We start from the raw sequence: 19,101 nt of genomic DNA, 5'->3' as shown, positions 1-19,101 counted from the left end.
TATCTCAGTTTTAGAACGAACAATAAATGCTAATTAAAATAATGCCTCATTAATTATTTGAAGTTACAAAATTATAAGGTGTAGAAGTTTTGTAAAGTTTTTTTCTCCGTCCGCGGTTCGAGCACTTCTGTTGAAATAATAATGAATATTTTTGAATTTATAATTATTATTGTCGTTCTTATAACGCCTGTTATGCAAATTTATATATAAGGTAGAGCGGGGTACAGAGGTCCAATTTCACTTTGAGCAATTATTTTGTGAAAACCAAACCAATTATATCGGAACATATAATACATATCAGACAAACAACTATCTGACTATATTTGGTAAAACTCACAAGTCAATTCATCATTTTAGAAATATTTCTTTTGCTATTCTTCAGAAATTTGTCATCTGGTCCTCTTTATCCTATAGGCTAGAGTAATTCACAGTTTCTAAAATAATTCAAAACCATGTTTTCTGATCATGTAATATACATTTGCTGCATATCATCAACCTATAAAGAAATCACTGTATCAGAAATGATGATCGAAAAAATTGTAGAGCATTGTTTTATCTATCTAAAATCTTTTGCGTTAATAATAGTAGATTTTATTCTTTACTTTCTGTCAGTTTTCAATTTATGTTTTTTATTCTCATTTATTTATTAATGTAGGCTTGTTTTCTCAATTTTTTCATTTTACGATTTATGTAATCAGTTTCAATTTTTAGACATTGTTTGAGTCATTTAAAGATGTCATACATAGATAAATTAAAAATAATATAAAAAATAAGAATATAAAAATAATAATTAAATAAAAAAATATAATTTTGTGATGATAATGACTAAAGATAATTTAGTGTTCTCATTTTTACATTTTCAATCTAGTTACTATGTTATGTTTATTCAATTTATATACTAATTTCTTTTTACTGTATCCTTTCATCTGTATTATTTTAGCTAAATGATGACACATTACTAAAATATGTCGAAACATATGAGATGCTATTGCTCAATTATTTAATTTTTTTAATTCCATGTTGACTGCTTAAATAATTCAAATATATTCTAAGGGCGAAAAATTTATCACGTATATAGTACATATACAGGGTGTCCCAAAACATGGCGTCAAGCCGGAACGGGGTGATAGTATTGACCATAACTGCCCTGCAAAAATTAGAAAAAAATTATACCGCATTATTTGGAAATTATGAGCTTCTAAGTGCAACCTTGAGCTTTTGTGAAATTATGACTATTTTGTATATTTTTTAAAGTTTAGAACTGTAACCGTGGATAATATTCTTAGAACAACAGTCAAAGACAATAACTCAATTGCTCTAAGTATGCAATAATTTAGACTTTTTTTGATAAGTTTAAAATTTTTAAAATCGGTTAACTTCGAGAACGCCTTTCTTAAAAAAATGTTTTTCAGTATATTAGTAAGTTTCATCAAAAGTTGGCGCATTTGATCAAAATTATAAAATGGTAAAATACTTGATAATTTTATTATTGAAAATTTTCGAGTAAAAAATAAAAATTCTGAAATCTTTTTTGCTAATACATTTTATTCAAATATATTCACAAGCTTTAATGTGCTAAAGAAAAACATTCAAACCGAATGCGAGCAAAAGTTACTAGCAAAAATAATGCAATTTATTCATTCGAAGTTTTTTTAAAAAATATCAGTTTGGTTCATATTATGATAGAAAATACGTAATATTCTCTATCAAAAATCTATAAAGATATTTAGCGTTTATCAGAAATGAAACGCGTGTATTATATACATAATTATAAAGAAAACATCATATATAAAGTCGGATAACATGTTGATGATATAAGAAATCAACATATAGAAGTATAATACTTTTATATCCCCGTATCAGCGTCGTTCAGAACAAATTTTCAACATTACCGTAATGATATGAATATCATTCACGGTTTATTGTTACATAAGCCGCTTGAATAATATTGCTCACATTTTTTTGAGAGAGACATGTTATTTTGCTGTTTTATACTCATTCAGCCCTCATATTTATTTGAAACACCTCTTGTAGAATTAGAATAAATGATATCGTAAAATTTTATCACCAGGATGTAACAATAAACATCTTTTGTATTCGCTAATTGGGTTTCGTGTTTTATATTCTAAAAAGCCTATAAAATTGTAAGCCTGTATAGAACAGCGTATGTATTCTCGTAATAAAAAATTAACTTGACATTATGTGATGCTTTTAGATTTTCTGTTAATGATTTTAATTAAAAACTTTAATTCAGAATTTTATACGAAACAGCATTAAAAATAAAATTGTATATTTATTATAAGATGTTTCTTGTCTGCGATGTATCCAATTCTAGGAATTTGCAATGTGATTTACATCACAATATGCATTTTATATTCATGAAATGTTACTTTATTACTGTTGTTCTATGTATTTGATCAAAATCTTATTATGCTAGTTTATTTGTCTGTTCATTTGTTCGTCTTTATATTACAAATTTGAAAACGATATTATGGATTTCGAATAGAATATATTGATATTAAAAAGTTCTCTTCGAGATTTTGAGTAACGCAACAAATGTGTTTTCTTCAGATTTTATTCTAAGCGTACTCTTTTATAAATATACTAGATGACCCGACAGACGTTGTCCTGTACCCATGTCTACAATTTTTTAATATAATATACTAATATTTACCGTTTACCTAAAAATAATAATTATTGTTTTTTAAATTACTTTTTACCCCAAAATGCATATACATTTATAATATGAGAGATGTTAAATGACGCACTGCTTTAAATAAAATGACGAGTCTCAATTACCACACTATATTGGAAATTGAAGACTTTTAAAAGGTATAAAATAACCATATCCATAACATAACATTGGTACTTTATGTTGGATCCAATTAATTCAATTTTATATTATTTAAGATATCAAAAATTGCATCTTAAACTTCTCTTAATCGATATCGTGAGGGCCGAATTTTATGTATTCATTTTTACTTTCCCATTTGTTGGTATAAAGTGAAATTTTTACGAATTTTAAAAATATTGTGGAAAGATTAGTAAAAAATGCAAAAAACTATATTGAAAATTTAATATCCGAATCTTGTGTTGGCGCCCCCTAAGGCGTGCGCTCGTATTTTTCGCATGCATCGCATTCAAGTTAGGACCGGCCCTGATTAATACTTAGTTTCATATTTTAAGTGAATTAATTTGTCATATTTATTCATATATGTATAATTCATTCTGCCATACATATACTGTATTTAATATTATTTTAATTTCTGGCACATCTCAGCTGCTTTTTGGCCATAATAATGTAGACATTTCATTGTTCTTATTCACAATCATGAATTTATTATACATATTCTAATATTGTCTAGCTAGGTTCATAAGTAAATTGAAATTTTTGGCAGATTATAGTTTTCATTTGTTTTCAATGCAAACAATGACATATCGTTTTTTGCATTTTTTTCATTTATTTCTACAATATTGCACATACATCCCAGTACATCCTAGAAAATTTCCTTAACAAACTTTAGAAAGATTTATCAAAATCCGAATAATCGTTTAGGAGAAGTATACAGTGAGTGCTTGTAATTTAATATGAACTTTATTTGATAGCAATAAAGCTCAAATTGATTCTACTATTGATTTTAGTTAGAAAACGTTTGTATGTGAAAAAGAAAAGGGCTGTTTTTAAGATTTCCCTGTAATTATTCAATTTTTTCTTGCCGTAAGAACCATCCTTGGACATCAACGAACATTTTAAAAAAAGAATTGGCCAAATTGGTCCAGGCGTTGTTGAGTTATGCGCTTACCAACACATTTTGCGATCCATTTTTATATATAAGATTTGTATTGCATTTCAATAACTTCAATCTCAATTGTGAGAAGTGACAGTTCTAATTATACACATAAAAATTTTTATAATTATAAAATTTAAGGTCATGATATAGCTGTTAGTATTATAGTCATCATCATTTATTTTTCACAATTTAATTCAATTAAATATTATGCTTTGATTTTTATGCTCTAATTATAGAAGGAAGCAATAGAAATATTCGTCATATAGGATGCTCAAATTCGATATTTTAATCAAAATGTATTCATCAATCCTGTTTCAACATTTACAGACACGGTAACATAAACAGATGGAATTTTTTTTCTTCATTTCGGTATTTCGTTGTCTGGAAACAAGCAAAATTGCTTTTATATATCACCGATTTCCAAATTTTTGGTCTGCACTATAATATGTGATTCTAAAATATTTTGAAACTCTCGGTATAAAATAAAGTGAATAGTAATTATTAACTTCCCGAAGGAGAAGTTTATGTTTTCATCAAAAAATCCGAATCGCTAATTTTATGATTTCTCGACGTTTCAAGCCATTCTGAATCGAATGAGATCAAATTTGGAAAAAGTATGTGTGTGTGTGTGTGAACAGATTTTTTGCCGTAAATCTACGTTTTCTCGAAAACGGATAGACCGATTTCAAAAATTTAAAAGCCACTCGATGTATCTCGATGTGGACTATTGTTTGTCAGTTTTGTGCGACGATCGGCTACGCCGTTTCTTTATAAATCACAGAAAAGTGAAAAAATTTTCGTCTACGTTCAAAAACCGTTCGAAAGATATTGGTTGGGAATCGTGCTGATTAGTTTTTGGTAGAGATCGGCCGGGCCCTTTTCTTGTAATAAAGATTTAAAAAAAATTTCGACGATTTTTATGATTATTTTTTTGATGGTAGATACCATAGTCTTCTAGATTATACTAAAATATTACGGCCCTACGACAACTGGTTTAGCTTTAAAAATTCGTCAAAGCTTGCAAAAATTAGTATGGTCTTTTTGGCAGATAGTTGTTTGTTTGATATGTGTTATTTATGATTATGACCAATTATCATATAATTGGTTTAGTTTTCTCAATATAATTGCTCAAAATCAAATTGTTTTATACCCTGCCCTGCCCTAGAGTTGTTCAGTAAATCTATAAATTTAAGGTACTGAAAACCCAAATATGCTCTGGTGTTTGCAATACAGCATAACTGAAACACCGTTCACAAAATTAGAACTTTCATCGATGTTTGCTTAAAAACGCCTGAACTGATTTCAGATATTTAAGAAGCATTTGATGTATCTCGATGAGAATTATTGTTTCTCAGTTTTGTGCGACGATCGGCCGAGCCGTTTCTTTGTGATTTGGAAAAAAGTGTTAAACCTTTCGTCCACATTTAAGCTCATACTACCGAACCGATTTAAAAAAATCAAAAACTGTTCGAGAGATATTAGTTGGGAATGATACTGATCAGTTTTAGGTGAAAATGTACCAAGCCGTTTCCTTGTAATTAACTGTTGTAAAAAAAATTGAATCCGATTTTCATGGAACTTTTTTTGGCGATGTATATCATGGTCTTATAGAACTTACTGAAATATTACGGTTTTACGACAAGTAGTTTAGTTTTAAAAATTCATCGAAGTTTAAGAAAATGAGTAGTTTTTTTTTGACGTTTGTTAAAAATAAAACTAGTGGGGTGGGTGGCATCGTGCCTTAAGGCAAATTGCTGGAACTTCCCGTACCGTAACGAAATGTTCGAGGAATATTGAATGTTTTCAAATAGATTATTATAAATATTGTAACATTGTCTAATATTTATAAGAATTATATAAACTGAATTGCAGAGTTGAAATTATTTGTTTAAAGTATATTAGAACTATAGTCAGAATTAAAAATAAAATCTGAATTATTTTCGATATACAAAAAATTAAAAAAAAAAAAAAAAAAATGGTACAAATTTTTTTTTTTCAAAATCAATTATTTTGTTAAGACAAGCAGAAAGTTCTTTGAATCAATTGAATCGGACGCTTAGTTCTCTTAAAAACTGCCATTTTTTGTATATTTAGCTCTGTATCTCCGTAATGGCTGGGCCTGCCTTTGCGAAAAACTAATAACCCCTTCTCCCAATCATTACTAATTGAATGTTTTTTAGATCATTCAAATCGGATGCTCCGTTCTCTCAAAAACTCGATTTCTATTTTCTGCACTCTTTGCTCCTTATCTCCGTAACTGCTGGACCTGTCTTTTCCAAAAACTAATCAGCTCTTCTCCTTATTAATAGGAATCGAATGTTTTTTAAACCATTCAAATCGGTTGATCCGTACGCCCGAAAACGTGGGCGAAAATTTGTATCCATGCATACATACACACACACACACACACACACACACACACACACATCCATTTTTTCTGAGGTATGCCAAAACGTTCAGAAACCTTCAAAACGTCGAGAAATGTAAAAATTTTCAATTCCGATTTTCGGCCCATTACAATAACTTACCCTACGGGAAGTTAATTAGGTGATTTAGTTGGTATAACGATAGTGTACTTGGTCTTAAACATAGTAAACCATTAAAGTCCTACGGAAACTGGTTCAATTATAAAAATTATTGATTTTTGAATATTTGCTTTTAGAAAATACTCCGAGTTATTAACGTGTTCGTTCGTTCGTTTGCAATGATGTTTAATAAATCCACTCGGAATACTTATAATCACTCATGATTTAATTTATTTTTTATTGATTAAGTCGATTATTTACACATTTCGGGAAATTTATGTAACTTGCCTCAAGGCAAAATACCAATACCAACTAGTTTACAAATATATTTGCAAGACAAATTTTATCATTAATTTTTAACTAGTGTTATTTATTCTTTCGTTTCAAATACTGGTATTCAAATATACGTATTTAAAAATTTACAGGAAAAATACAAGATGAAATTGTTGATTTTACATAATTTTGCATAACTATTTTAAATTCGTTTTTCATTGTAATATGTGATTATAAGTAAATAAATTATTTATTATATTATATCAATTACTATAACATGTATGATATTTGTATTTATAATAACTTCCCGTAGGGTACGTTATAGTAATCGCAAAATGAAAATTGTTATATTTCATTACGTTTCAAAGGTTTTTGAACACTTTGACATACTTAAAAAAAAAATTATGTAGGTATGTGTATGTGTGCGGATACAATTTTTCGTCGACGATTTCGGGATCAACCGATTTGAATAATTCAAAAAACATTTGATTCGTATTGATAAGGAGGCGTGCTGATTAGTTTTTAATAAAGACAGGTCTAGCCATTTCGAAGGTACGGGGCAAAAATAGTAATTCAATTTTTGAGAAAACGGAAAAATCCCTAAAACATTTTATTTGTATTGACCAAACGGAGAACTGTTTACATTTTTGGAAAGGCAGGTTTAGCAGTTATGGACTTTCAATATTTTTTTTTTTAAAATATGCCATTTCTCAGTCAAAAATATTCATTAGACATATAAACATCAAATTATCAGATATTTTATCGTGTACACATTTTGTGTCAATTTTTTTGGGTTCCGTACCAAGATATTTAATTTTGAAGTAAATTTGTATGGTTCAAACAAATGTCCTCGACATTTTCGACAGTATGGAATAACCGATTTGTATGATTAAAAAAACATTCGGTTCGTACGCGGCTTTTTTGCAAAAAGCACTTTCTGAAAGCATGGAGCCATTTCGGGGGAATGGAGCGCAAAGGGTGTAAAAATGGCCATGCAGTTTTTGAGAGAAAGGATCGTCTGATTAGATTAATTCAAAAAACTTTTTGCGTGTGTAGACGGTGCTTTTACAAAAAATTGCGTAATTTTAAAAATTAAAAAAAAAACTAAATTTTCCAAAAAACTAATTTTCAAAAATGTCCAAACCCTCAAAAAAATAAACAAAATTGATTTTTTCCAAAAATTTTAAGAATTTTCGAAATTTAAATTTTTTTTCAAAATTTTTAATGAAAATCAACATTATCCATAAAATCAAATTGAAAAAATGAACAAATTTCTTGTAAACATAAGTTGTTGAATACGCTTGTGGCCCAATTAATAAGGATTTATAAATGTATAGTATGTATTTATAATAAATAATATATTTGAACTTATTCAAAACAATTATTGATTATTTTCATTCCTCGAATGTTTAATTACGATACGGGAAGTTCCAGCAATTTGCCGTAAAAATGAAAACAAATTCCAATCGTATTCTGCAATTTTTTATTACACATTTATGTTTCTTGCGTATTCACGTTTTATCACTTACTATTCTTTTTTACGTATTTCATATTCACTTTTTATTACGTATCAATTTTTGTAATGGGAACCTTTGCCAAAGTTAGTCCGTGGGTTGTGTTAAACTGCAACTGGATTATAGAAGAGCAGCGTGGGTGACTCTATTCTATTCAGTGTACTACATTGAAATTTTATTATATTTATTTTTACATATTCCTTTGCGCAACAGTAGTCTAAAGGCAAATTTTCAATTGAAAACATATTTTTGATCTACATTTTGAAATAAAAATCAATATCACTACTGCATATTTACTAGAGTAAGGTTCACTAGGAACAAGATGGGGCGGCTTGCTTACTTTTCATATCATTACATTTTATTTTCATATCATTACATTTTATTAAATTCACTATTTTGTGCTCCCAATTTTCCGTAGTAACTTGAATATGTGCAAGGCAATTTAGAGATGTTGCACTTGTAACATGAAATCTGCAGTATTCCCGGATTTGTGTTAATACGAGCTATGAAGTTAAATATTTGAACAACTGGCTTTGAGTTGGCAGCAGCTAATATAGCAAGTTCATGGCAAATGATAAATATTATTGTACATCTCTATTATTAATTTTCTCAGAGATAAGATTGCATTTATAATGGAAAATCTTTCTTAATCTTTTCACCTTTTTTTCTACTTGCATATTTTGATGGTGGTGTTGAACTAAATTCATTGGATTCGAATATTGGCTATAGATCTTTGCAATATATACTACTATACTACTATAAACTGCAGTTTGATGATAAATTCAATATTGTATCGATTTATTTGGGTAAATCCAATTTCTGTTTTAATTCATTTGCATGTAGTTAGATTATTTACCACGGTTGAGAGATGAGATTTCAATATCATCTGTAGATGTGTGCAATATGGATATATTTGTCACATTATGAATAAAGTATTAATAATACGTGTACGCAAAGCAACGTTTGCAATATCATCATGAATTGAATATTACGAATCGATTTATGTATTTGGGTAAACTCGTTGTAAAATTTGATTTCTGATCAGTGGCGGATTAAGCTGCCTGCCGCCCTAAGCCCTATCTGATCAGCGCCCTTTTTAATAAACAAATTATTACTTTTTTAATTAAACTATAATTTTGTTATAAATTACTTAAATACAATTTTTAACTTTTTAACTTCAATTTTTGCATACTTTTACGTTTCAGAAACTTTTGAACATTTTGGGGTACCTTAAAAAAATTGATGTGTGTGTTTTGTATATATGTTTTATTCCTAATGATAAGAAAACGTTTTGATAAGTTTTTGGCAAAAACAGGTCTAGCCGTTTGGAATATACAGAACAAAAGTGCAATAATTGCAATTCAGTTTTTGAAAGAACCGAGAGACTGGTTTCCGAATAATTCAAAAAAAAATTACTTAAATTAACGGAATGAAGAATCACTTAAATTTTTGGGAAGGCAGGTTTATCGGTCCACCAAGTCGTTTCTTTGTAATTAGCAGAAGAGAGAAAAAATTCGTCTACGTTTTAGCCCACAATCTTGAGCCGATTTTTAAAATTCAAAAACCATTAGAAAGATCTTGGTTGGAAAATGTGTTCATTAGTTTTTAATAAAAACCGGTCGTAACGATTAGGTTTGCGAAACGATCGGCCAAGCCGGTTCTTTGAAATTAGAATAAAAGTGCAAAAATATTACGTTTTTGCAATAAAACCAGAAAACGATTTTTAAAATTAAAAAAAGATTTTTAAAAGATATCAATTAAGAGTAGTCAAAAAATTTGACAATTTTAAAAATTTATCAAAATTTGATAAAATTTCATAGTCAAAATTTGTGTCAAAAGTCTCTTTTGTGATGTGATAAATCAAAATTCAATTTTCAAAAACGCCTGAACTGATTTCACAAATCAAAAAGTTTGTGGACTAAACTCGATAAAGAAAACCGAGATATTCAAAAATTTCGAGGTTTTTTAAGCATTTTAAAATAATTTGATTATTTGATGGCTATTTTAAGTTTCTCAAAATTTTGAAACCGGTTGACTTGTCTTTTCGGAAAACTAATCATTTCTGCATACCATTAAAATACCACAAGCAAAATATATTTTGAGTCATTCCAATCGCATGATCTGTACTCTCAAAACCTGCATGACCTCTTTCTCTCCAAAAAGCTAACCCTGCCTTTGGCATAAACAGTACGCCTCGCGGTCAAGGCCAAGCGAATATTTTTATCATTCATGTCGATTGATCTTTGCCAAAGACACTTGAACTATCTATGTTAATTTTAAAAATTAAAAATCTTGATGCGGAATGATTCAAAATAATAAAAACAAAATTTAATAAATTCTTTATGAAAATCTGATAATTTGATGTGCATATGTCTGATGATCATTTTTTATCGCCAATTGACATATTTTTAATCACCAAGGGAAAGCTCTCGCAAAAGTTTCGACAATTATTTATTCGTCATACAAGTAAAATGTGTCTTGAATTATTCACGAAGGCTCCGTTCTCTGAAAAATTGAATTGTAATTTTTTTTTACTCTTTGCCCCATATTCGAAAATCGATGGACCTGTTTTTGCGAAAAACTAACGTCTTCCCGATATTATAAATCGAATGTCAATTGACAAAAAATTGTAACCGCACAAACATCAATACATCAATTTTTTCTATAGTATGTCAAAAGTTCAGGAGATCTTAAAGCGTAGATATATATATATATATATATATATATATAAATAAATAATCTCATTAACGATTTTTTGGGATTATTACCATTTAGCCTTCCTGAAGTTGAAAAAAAAGCCAATTGGAGGAAGCAAACTAAATTGTCAGATATTTTAGTTAAGGATTCAATTTTATCCTGCAGGTTTTATTTGAAAAAAAAAATATATATACGAACAAAAAAATAAATTTTAACATAATAAATTAATAAACAACAATAAATATATTATGTTAATTCGCCATGGTTGGATTTAATACCGAAAATAAAATAAGACCATCGAATAATTTTTAAAGCATTTTATATGTTAGATTCACTTTAACAAAGTTACAAAAAACGAACAGAGTTTCAATTTTTCTCCAAAAAAGCTTATCAGTTTGATATTGATTGTATTAAATATGATACATCAATAACAATATCAATGTGACACCCACAAATAATAAATTTGATTAGAAAACGCATTACGTTCTTTTCATACAAAGTGATTTCTAAATTTACAAAAACAGATCAGGATCTATCCTTAAAATTAATTGTCGTGACATTTTATCGAGTTTAAAGTTTTGACATTCTGAAAAATTTGCCTCACGGGCCTATGGGGGTTTAATCACTGTTTCTGATTAATGTGTTCATTGACTTGCATGCATTATATTATATTTATAGGATTCGAACGTCATTTTATGAGTTAGGTATTAATAATACGTATAAGCAATGCTGATGAATTGCTGATCATAAATTTAATATTGTGAATCGATATATTTGGGTTCACTGTGAAATCTGTTTAGATATTCTATGTTTCCTTCTTCTTCTATATAGTTGGATTATATTATATAGGATACGATTACGGTCTATAGATGTGTACAATATATATTTGTCATTTATGAGAAAAGTATTAATGATACGAATATGCTCCGCAAAGTTTGCAGTACGATGATAAATTCAACAGTGAATCAATATTTTTGGCTAAGCTCGCTGTAAAATATTATTCGATATTTCATGTTTTCTTCCACTTGCATAAGGTTGCAATATATGATGCATTCATAGCATTGCAATATTACCTATAGATACACACAATAAACATATATTTGCCATCATATGCATATAAATAATCAATAATGCATGTAGGTAATGCAACATTTTAGTACTATGTTAAATTATTGTGAATCCAGATATTTCTGTAAGTTCGCTGCAAATTCTGATTCAATATTTTGTCTTTTTTACTTGTATATTTAGATCATATACTATAGGTTCCAAATATTGTTGATATGTGTAAACAATGAAAATATATTTGTTTTTATAGGAGTGAAGTATTTTAAGCAACGTTCGAGGTTTGACCCACTCATTCAAACTATTTGTAGGAATTTTGATAGGTTTTTTCTAAAAATATCCGACATTCATAGATTTTGTCTAAAAATATTCGACAAAAAAATTTTAATTTCGTACCTCATAATTTAGTTTAGATATCACTGAAAATATGTGAATGGAGACATTGTAATCAAGCTGTAACGTTCTATCTGAATCGTAGAATATATAAAAAAATATATAAAAAAATATTTACTCACACAGTATGCAATTTTATTTATAACGAACATTGTTAATTAATTCTTTGATAGCGTATGAAAAAGTGAAATCAATATTTCGTTTTGTATTTTCTAACACAGTGGTTATGCGGACAACTTTTTTAATTGCATCATTTGAAAGCTTATACTTTTTTCTTGACATTTTCTACTGTCATTCAATAACTTTGTGAAGTTCTTAATTAACAAATTAATGCTTGTATAAATATATCATCTCCGTCAAAACTTGTTACAACTACTTACATTACCAAATGTGAACATGTTTTGTTTTTAATTTTAAAACAGAAAATTGGTGTAATGTAAGTTCTGAGCACATTACACAAATTTTCAGTTTTAAAATTAAAAACAAAACATATTCGCTTATAATGTTATTTTTAACTTCCCGTAGGGTAAGTTATTGTAATGGGCCGAAAATCGAAATTGAAAATTTTTACATTTCTCGACGTTTTGAAGGGTTCTGAACATTTTGGCATACCTCGGAAAAAATGGATGTGTGTGTGTGTGTGTGACCAATTTGAATGGTTCAAAAAACATTCGATTCCCATTGATAGGAAGATGAGCTAATTGGTTTTTGGCAAAGGCAGGTCCAGCCGTTACGGAGATAAAGAGCAAAGAGTGCAGAAAATAGAACATTAGTTTTTGAGAGAAAGGAGCATCCGATTTGAATGATCTAAAAAACATTCAATTATTAATGATTAGGAGAAGTGTTTATTAGTTTTTGGCAAAGGCAGGCACAGCCATTTCAAAGATACGGAGCTAAATGTGCAAAAATGGAGTTTTTTGAGAGAACTAAGCGTCCGATTTAAATGATTCAAAGAACTTTCTGCTTGTCTTAACAAAATAATTAATTTTGGAGAAAAAAATTTGTTTCAACTTTTTTTTTCAAAAAAAAAAAAATTATATCGAAAATAATTCAGATTTTATTTTTAATTATGACTATAGTTCTAATCTACTTTAAACAAATAATTCCAACTTTGCAATTCAGTTTATATAATTCTTATAAATATTAGAAAATGTTACAATATTAATAATAATCTATTTGAAAACATTCAGTATTCCTCGAACATTTCGTTACGGTACGGGAAGTTTCAGCAATTTGACTTAAGGCACGATGCCAAACACCCCACTAGTCCATATTTATTTTATATGTAATGTATGTTTGGTTTATTTTCTACATGTAATTATCAAAAAATGGTTTTTTCTGGTGTGGCATGTATATCTTTTATTCTTTAATTATTTTAAATATAAATCTAAATTTATTTTTTAAATTTTGTAAATATTCTTTTAGATACTGATTAGCAAAAACTGCTGATTGATGACACACAATCCGTGTCGAAACGCATATTATAAATATTTTTATTTATTTGTTTCCTTTAATTTCGACGATCGGCTGAAAATCAATATTTATATATATATATATAATATATATATATATATATATATACATATACATATATATATATATATATATATATCTATATTGAACTGTAATAATAATTCGAATCATTATTTTGTTTAATAATTACAAAACGCGTTGCTAGTTATTTGTAGGTTATGTGGTGCTTACTGTTGGATTTTGTAAATATATTGTAAACAATAATTTAGTATTATAGTATTACAGTACAGTATATAAGAGTTAGACAAAAGTTAGACAGGCAGTCAAGCTTAGAGTCAAGCTTAGAGTCAAGCTTGGAGTCAAGCTTGGAGTCGAACTTGAAGTCAGACATAGTATTCAGTAATATGTAGTCTTTGCTGATATGATAACCAAAGGGTTATCAATAAATATTAATTGTAAAAAATAGTGAATAATAAAGTATCATTCGAAGAAAGAAGTGTGTTTACAAATTACTATCAAATCGCTGTTCGTCTTAAAGGCCTTTCACACTACCAGTGGACTCTGGAGAGTAATACTTTAGCAACTATTTAACTGTTCACCGCTCGGGTCCAGCCTACTATTACCATTCCTGGTCGTACTGGTGATCCAGAACCTACATTCAAAGACATTACCAACAGCCCAGGACACTTTAATATATTCAATAAATAAGTCCTGGATTTTTCCAATATATTGATTGTTTCTTTTCTGAACAGTAATTCCAATAATAAAAAACTATTTGTTTTTTTGAAGATGTTTAATAACGACGTTCCATCATCACGTTTATTTTGTAATAATTTATATATCCATATCAATAATATTTTTTGTTAAAAATACTTGTTTTATCGAGAATATTTGTAAATGTTTTTGACTTCACAAGACTTTGTAACACACTTTAATACATACATACATATATATATATATATATATATATATATATATATATATATGAAATTTGATCCGAAATTGTTGCTGTGTGCTATTAGGCTAATTCACCTATACATCACATCACATTACATTTATTATGCTACGTATCGATATAAAAAAGTTATATATTTGATATATATATATATATATATATATATATATATATATCTGTGTATATAAAAGTATAATTTTTTTTTCAATTACAGGTGTGAGACGTTCAGACAGTTATCCAGCAAATAACCTTCTATCGGAAACGCAGGTGAACACGCCTATTAATACTTCGAGATCGGAAACTTCCAAATACGAGCAGATTTCAATAAATGGAAGTACTATATTATCAAACAATAAAGTCGTACGATCAAAGGACCAGGATTGCAAACAGAGAATGCCGAAAGACAAAGACAACTTTGGTGCAACGCAAGCAGTCAAGAAATGGCTGATGAAGGGTTTATCGCGGGTCTGTACATAATGTAATTGCATCATTTTACTGTTAACTATTTAATATTAACTGTTATTAGCATTTTAGTTTTATCATTAAATATTAACGTCGTTTTCAGAATAAAAAGCAGATAGATAATGGATCTTTATTAAAACCACATGTTGCTAGTTTATATCTCTTGACATTTATATATACGAGTAATTACATACATTAAAGCTAAGATGACTATATATTATAAAGTTCTTTCACACTTGCAAATCGCTATTTTATTCACCTAGTGTGACAACCTAAATAAAGGTCGTTTATAGTAATAAAAAAAAAACAAAAAAAATAGTGAATCCATTTATTTTTAATTTTGAAGGTATATTCATGCCTGTTTTGAGAAGACACAGGTAAATTTTTGAATTAAAATATTGTATATTTTTGAAGTGACACACAATTTCCGGCGGTGCCAAAAATAAAAAGGTCCTCTACTGCTGGAGTTATTGCAACCTTCTTCGTTGATAAAACATTAAAAAAAATTCTTGTTAAACCAGAGCATATTGTCTGTACGACGACCCTCGGCCGAACAAAGAAGTCAAAAATTGACAAAATGACGGCATGTTGAAAAAAAGTTTAATTTTTGCCAAAATTTTGATCGTTTTTGGCCTGCCAAAATTCGATTTTTCAGATCAAGAAACTAGAGGGTCATCGTATGGAGAACTATATAGAGGAGATGCAGAAAAATTTTGATAGCGCTCGGATCATTTGTCTCCGAGTAATCACTCCAGCAAATTCGAAAAATGCTGTTTCGAAAAAAACGCGTTTAAAGATAAAATGATCGTTATACTACTATATATACTATTTTAAATGGCAGTAACTCTAAAATTATTTAAAATATCGATTTAAAGTTTTAGTATGTTATTGTTAAAGGTATGACTTTCAAATATTTCTTTCACATGCCTTTGTATATATTGACAAAATATTTATTTTAATTAATACTACATTTATTTAAATTATTATAATATACAAAAACATTAGCTTATTTACACTAGAACTTTTGACAAATTATTAAAATTGTAATGCATGAGAAGAACCGATAAAAGCATTTATATAAATGATGATATATAACACTTTTAGATTACTTATTGAATTATTAGAGTTTTAACACGTTTTTCCAAATAAAATAAAACTGACAAGATGTTTTCAAATACAACAAATTCAAACTAAGAACAAGTTTTCAAATATGACAAAAGTTTAAAATAAATATTTCTTCACAAACTCACATCAATTTCTGTATATGTCCAATAGCACATCAGGAGAAACAAAAACAACTATAAAATATCTGCTTCAAGAAACTTATCTGTTTTTTCATTATATTTTATGAACATTGTTTTTTTGTCATTAGGTGAGAATACCAGAAAAGAAATCTCATCGTCATTCAAGAAGAGGACGAGAGGCATTATCTGAACCCATGATGCCCCATGAAGTATCATCACACTACACATTTACCCGGCAGGCAATCAGATCTAATTACATGTGCAAAAGCATTGAGGCCAAGAAAAAGGTCAGTACGTAAAATAAATTAGATTATATTCTGAATATATTTGCAGAATTCGAGGACACGAATCAAGAAATATCGAATACAACAACTACCACAATCTTTGCAATAATCTCGTTGGTTGCAATGTAGACTTAATCCTTCTCAATATTGATGAACTGATCTTATAACTTATTCAGTAAACAAGAGTTGAAATGTTGACAGTATCCGTGGTTGGTGGCAAATATATATATATATATATATATATATATATATATATATATATATATATATAGGCATATATATACAAAATTATTTTGTACAAGTATTACATAGTTGCTGTAGGATCGATGTTAATGGATAAAGCTATTTCGAAATTCTAAATGTGAATTATGATAAATTATCTATATGACTGGTTTAGTCAGTATGAATTAAATAAAATACTAGTTGGTATTGGTATTTTGCCTTGAGGCAAGTTACATGAACTTTCCGAAAAGTGTAAATAATCGACTTAATCAATAAAAAATAAATTAATTTATGAGTGATTATAAGTATCCGAGTGGATTTATTACACATCATTGAAAATGAACGAACGAACACGTCAACACGGAGTATTTTCAAAAAGCAAATTTTCAAAAATCTATAAATTTTATAATTGAACCATTTTCCGTAGGACTTTAATGGTTTACTATCTTCAAGACCAAGTAATTTATCGTTGTACCAACTAAATCATTTATTTTTAAATAGCTGACCCGGCAAACGTTGTTTTGCTAAGTAAGGTATATTCTAAACAATTTCTAGAGAATCAAAAATATTAATACTATAAGTGTATAAGGATGTGTTGTTTGAATGCTATATACAATGAGGTATTATAAAAACAATAAACCCATTAGTTTGTCTATGTTTTGTCAATTCAATCAAACTGGAAGTTTTATACACTTTCTATAGAAATCATGGTATAATCCAATCCAAGTATTTTTTTGGTATTCGACTTATTGATTACGTTTTAAGCTTTTCAGATTCTTTTGGATTCTGGTTTTTGTGTATAACTTTTAACCCCGTACCTTCATATATTACTAACCATTCTTTGATAAATTCTGGGAAATTATAACTGGGAATAAGTTATTCGACAAAATGTACATGTAAATGTATGTAATGCTCTTTTTCAGTCTTGGTCGCGGCATTATTATTAAACTTCACTTCACCTTATATATATATATAACTACATGGATAGTTTATAAATAATTAATTCTGAATTAGAATGAAAAACGGGCTCTAAACTACCTCTCTGCCACCAATTACTGAGCCACAGCAACGCGTGGCCGGGCTAGCTAGTATTTTTTTTATATATATAAATATACTATCAATTAAACTGAAAATCGGGATAACTACAAACTACCTCCCTGCCAATTTTCATCTAAATCGGTTCAGCCGTTCGTGAGTTATAAGTGTTAGCACATAAAGCGATCCTCTTTTATATATATAGATTTTAACAAACGTCAAAAAACTACTCATTTTCTCAAACTTTGATGAATTTTTAAAATTAAACTACTTGTCGTAAGGCCGTAATATTTCAGTAAGTTCTATAAGACCATAATATATATCGCCAATAAAAGTTCCATTAAAATTGGCTTAATTTTTTTTTCAACAGTTAATTGCAGAAAAACGGCTCGGTAGATGTTCACATAAAATTAATCAGTATCCTTCCTAACTAATATCTTTTGAACAGTTTTTGAGTTTTTAAAATCGATTCGGTAGTATGGCTTAAATGTAGATGAGAAGTTCAACACTTTTTTCAAATTACAAAGTAACGGCTCGGCAAATCGTCTCACAAAACTGACAAACGATAGTCCTCATTGAGATACTTCAAATGGCTTTTAAATTTCTGAAATCGGTTAAGGCGTTTTTGAGACTTTGAAGGATTTTTAAAATTAGAAATTCGATTAAATTAAATGACTTGTCATTGGGCCGCAATATTTTAGTAGGATTTACAAGACTATGGTATTTACCGTAAAAATAATCATAAAAATCGTCGATTTTTTCTTACAAGAAAATGGCCCAGCCGATCTTTACCAAAAACTAATCAGCACAATTCCCAACCAATATCTTTCGAACGGTTTTTGAATTTACAAATCGATTCAGAATTGCGGGTTAAAACGGAGACAAAAAAGTTTTCATTATTCTGCAATTTACAAAGAAACACTAGTCTTCATCAAGGTATACGAATGGCTTTTAAATTATTGAAATCGGTCCAGCCGTTTGGGAGAAAACGAAGATTTACGGCAAAAAATCTCTTCACACACACACGATTTAGAATGGCTTGAAACGTTAAGAAAACATAAAATTAGCAAGTCGGATTTTTCGATGAAAACATAAACTTCTTCTTCGGGAAGTTAATAATTAATGAAATTTGGTCTCAAAATTAATTTCACGATATTTCTATTCTTTTTTT

At 28.5% G+C, this 19,101-nt stretch overlaps 1 protein-coding gene across 1 annotated transcript in view; it reads left to right on the top strand.

The window, feature by feature from the left end:
- The window catches only part of LOC113383665, a 37,738-nt gene that overhangs the window by 7,568 nt on the left and 11,069 nt on the right, over nt 1-19,101 (top strand). Inside the window, exons 3-4 of the mRNA XM_026621920.1 lie at nt 14,898-15,148; nt 16,518-16,676. Coding sequence (XP_026477705.1) covers nt 14,898-15,148; nt 16,518-16,676 — 410 coding nt within the window. The remainder of the gene's footprint in view (nt 1-14,897; nt 15,149-16,517; nt 16,677-19,101) is intronic.

This window comes from Ctenocephalides felis, unplaced genomic scaffold (assembly GCF_003426905.1).
Source record: "Ctenocephalides felis isolate EL2017-DRISC unplaced genomic scaffold, ASM342690v1 CF-g0.4_SCAFFOLD_00845, whole genome shotgun sequence".
In the NCBI taxonomy this organism is placed as follows: domain Eukaryota; kingdom Metazoa; phylum Arthropoda; class Insecta; order Siphonaptera; family Pulicidae; genus Ctenocephalides; species Ctenocephalides felis.
The sequence above is the reverse complement of the archived record's forward strand: the minus strand, read 5'-3'. Positions and strand labels throughout refer to the sequence as shown.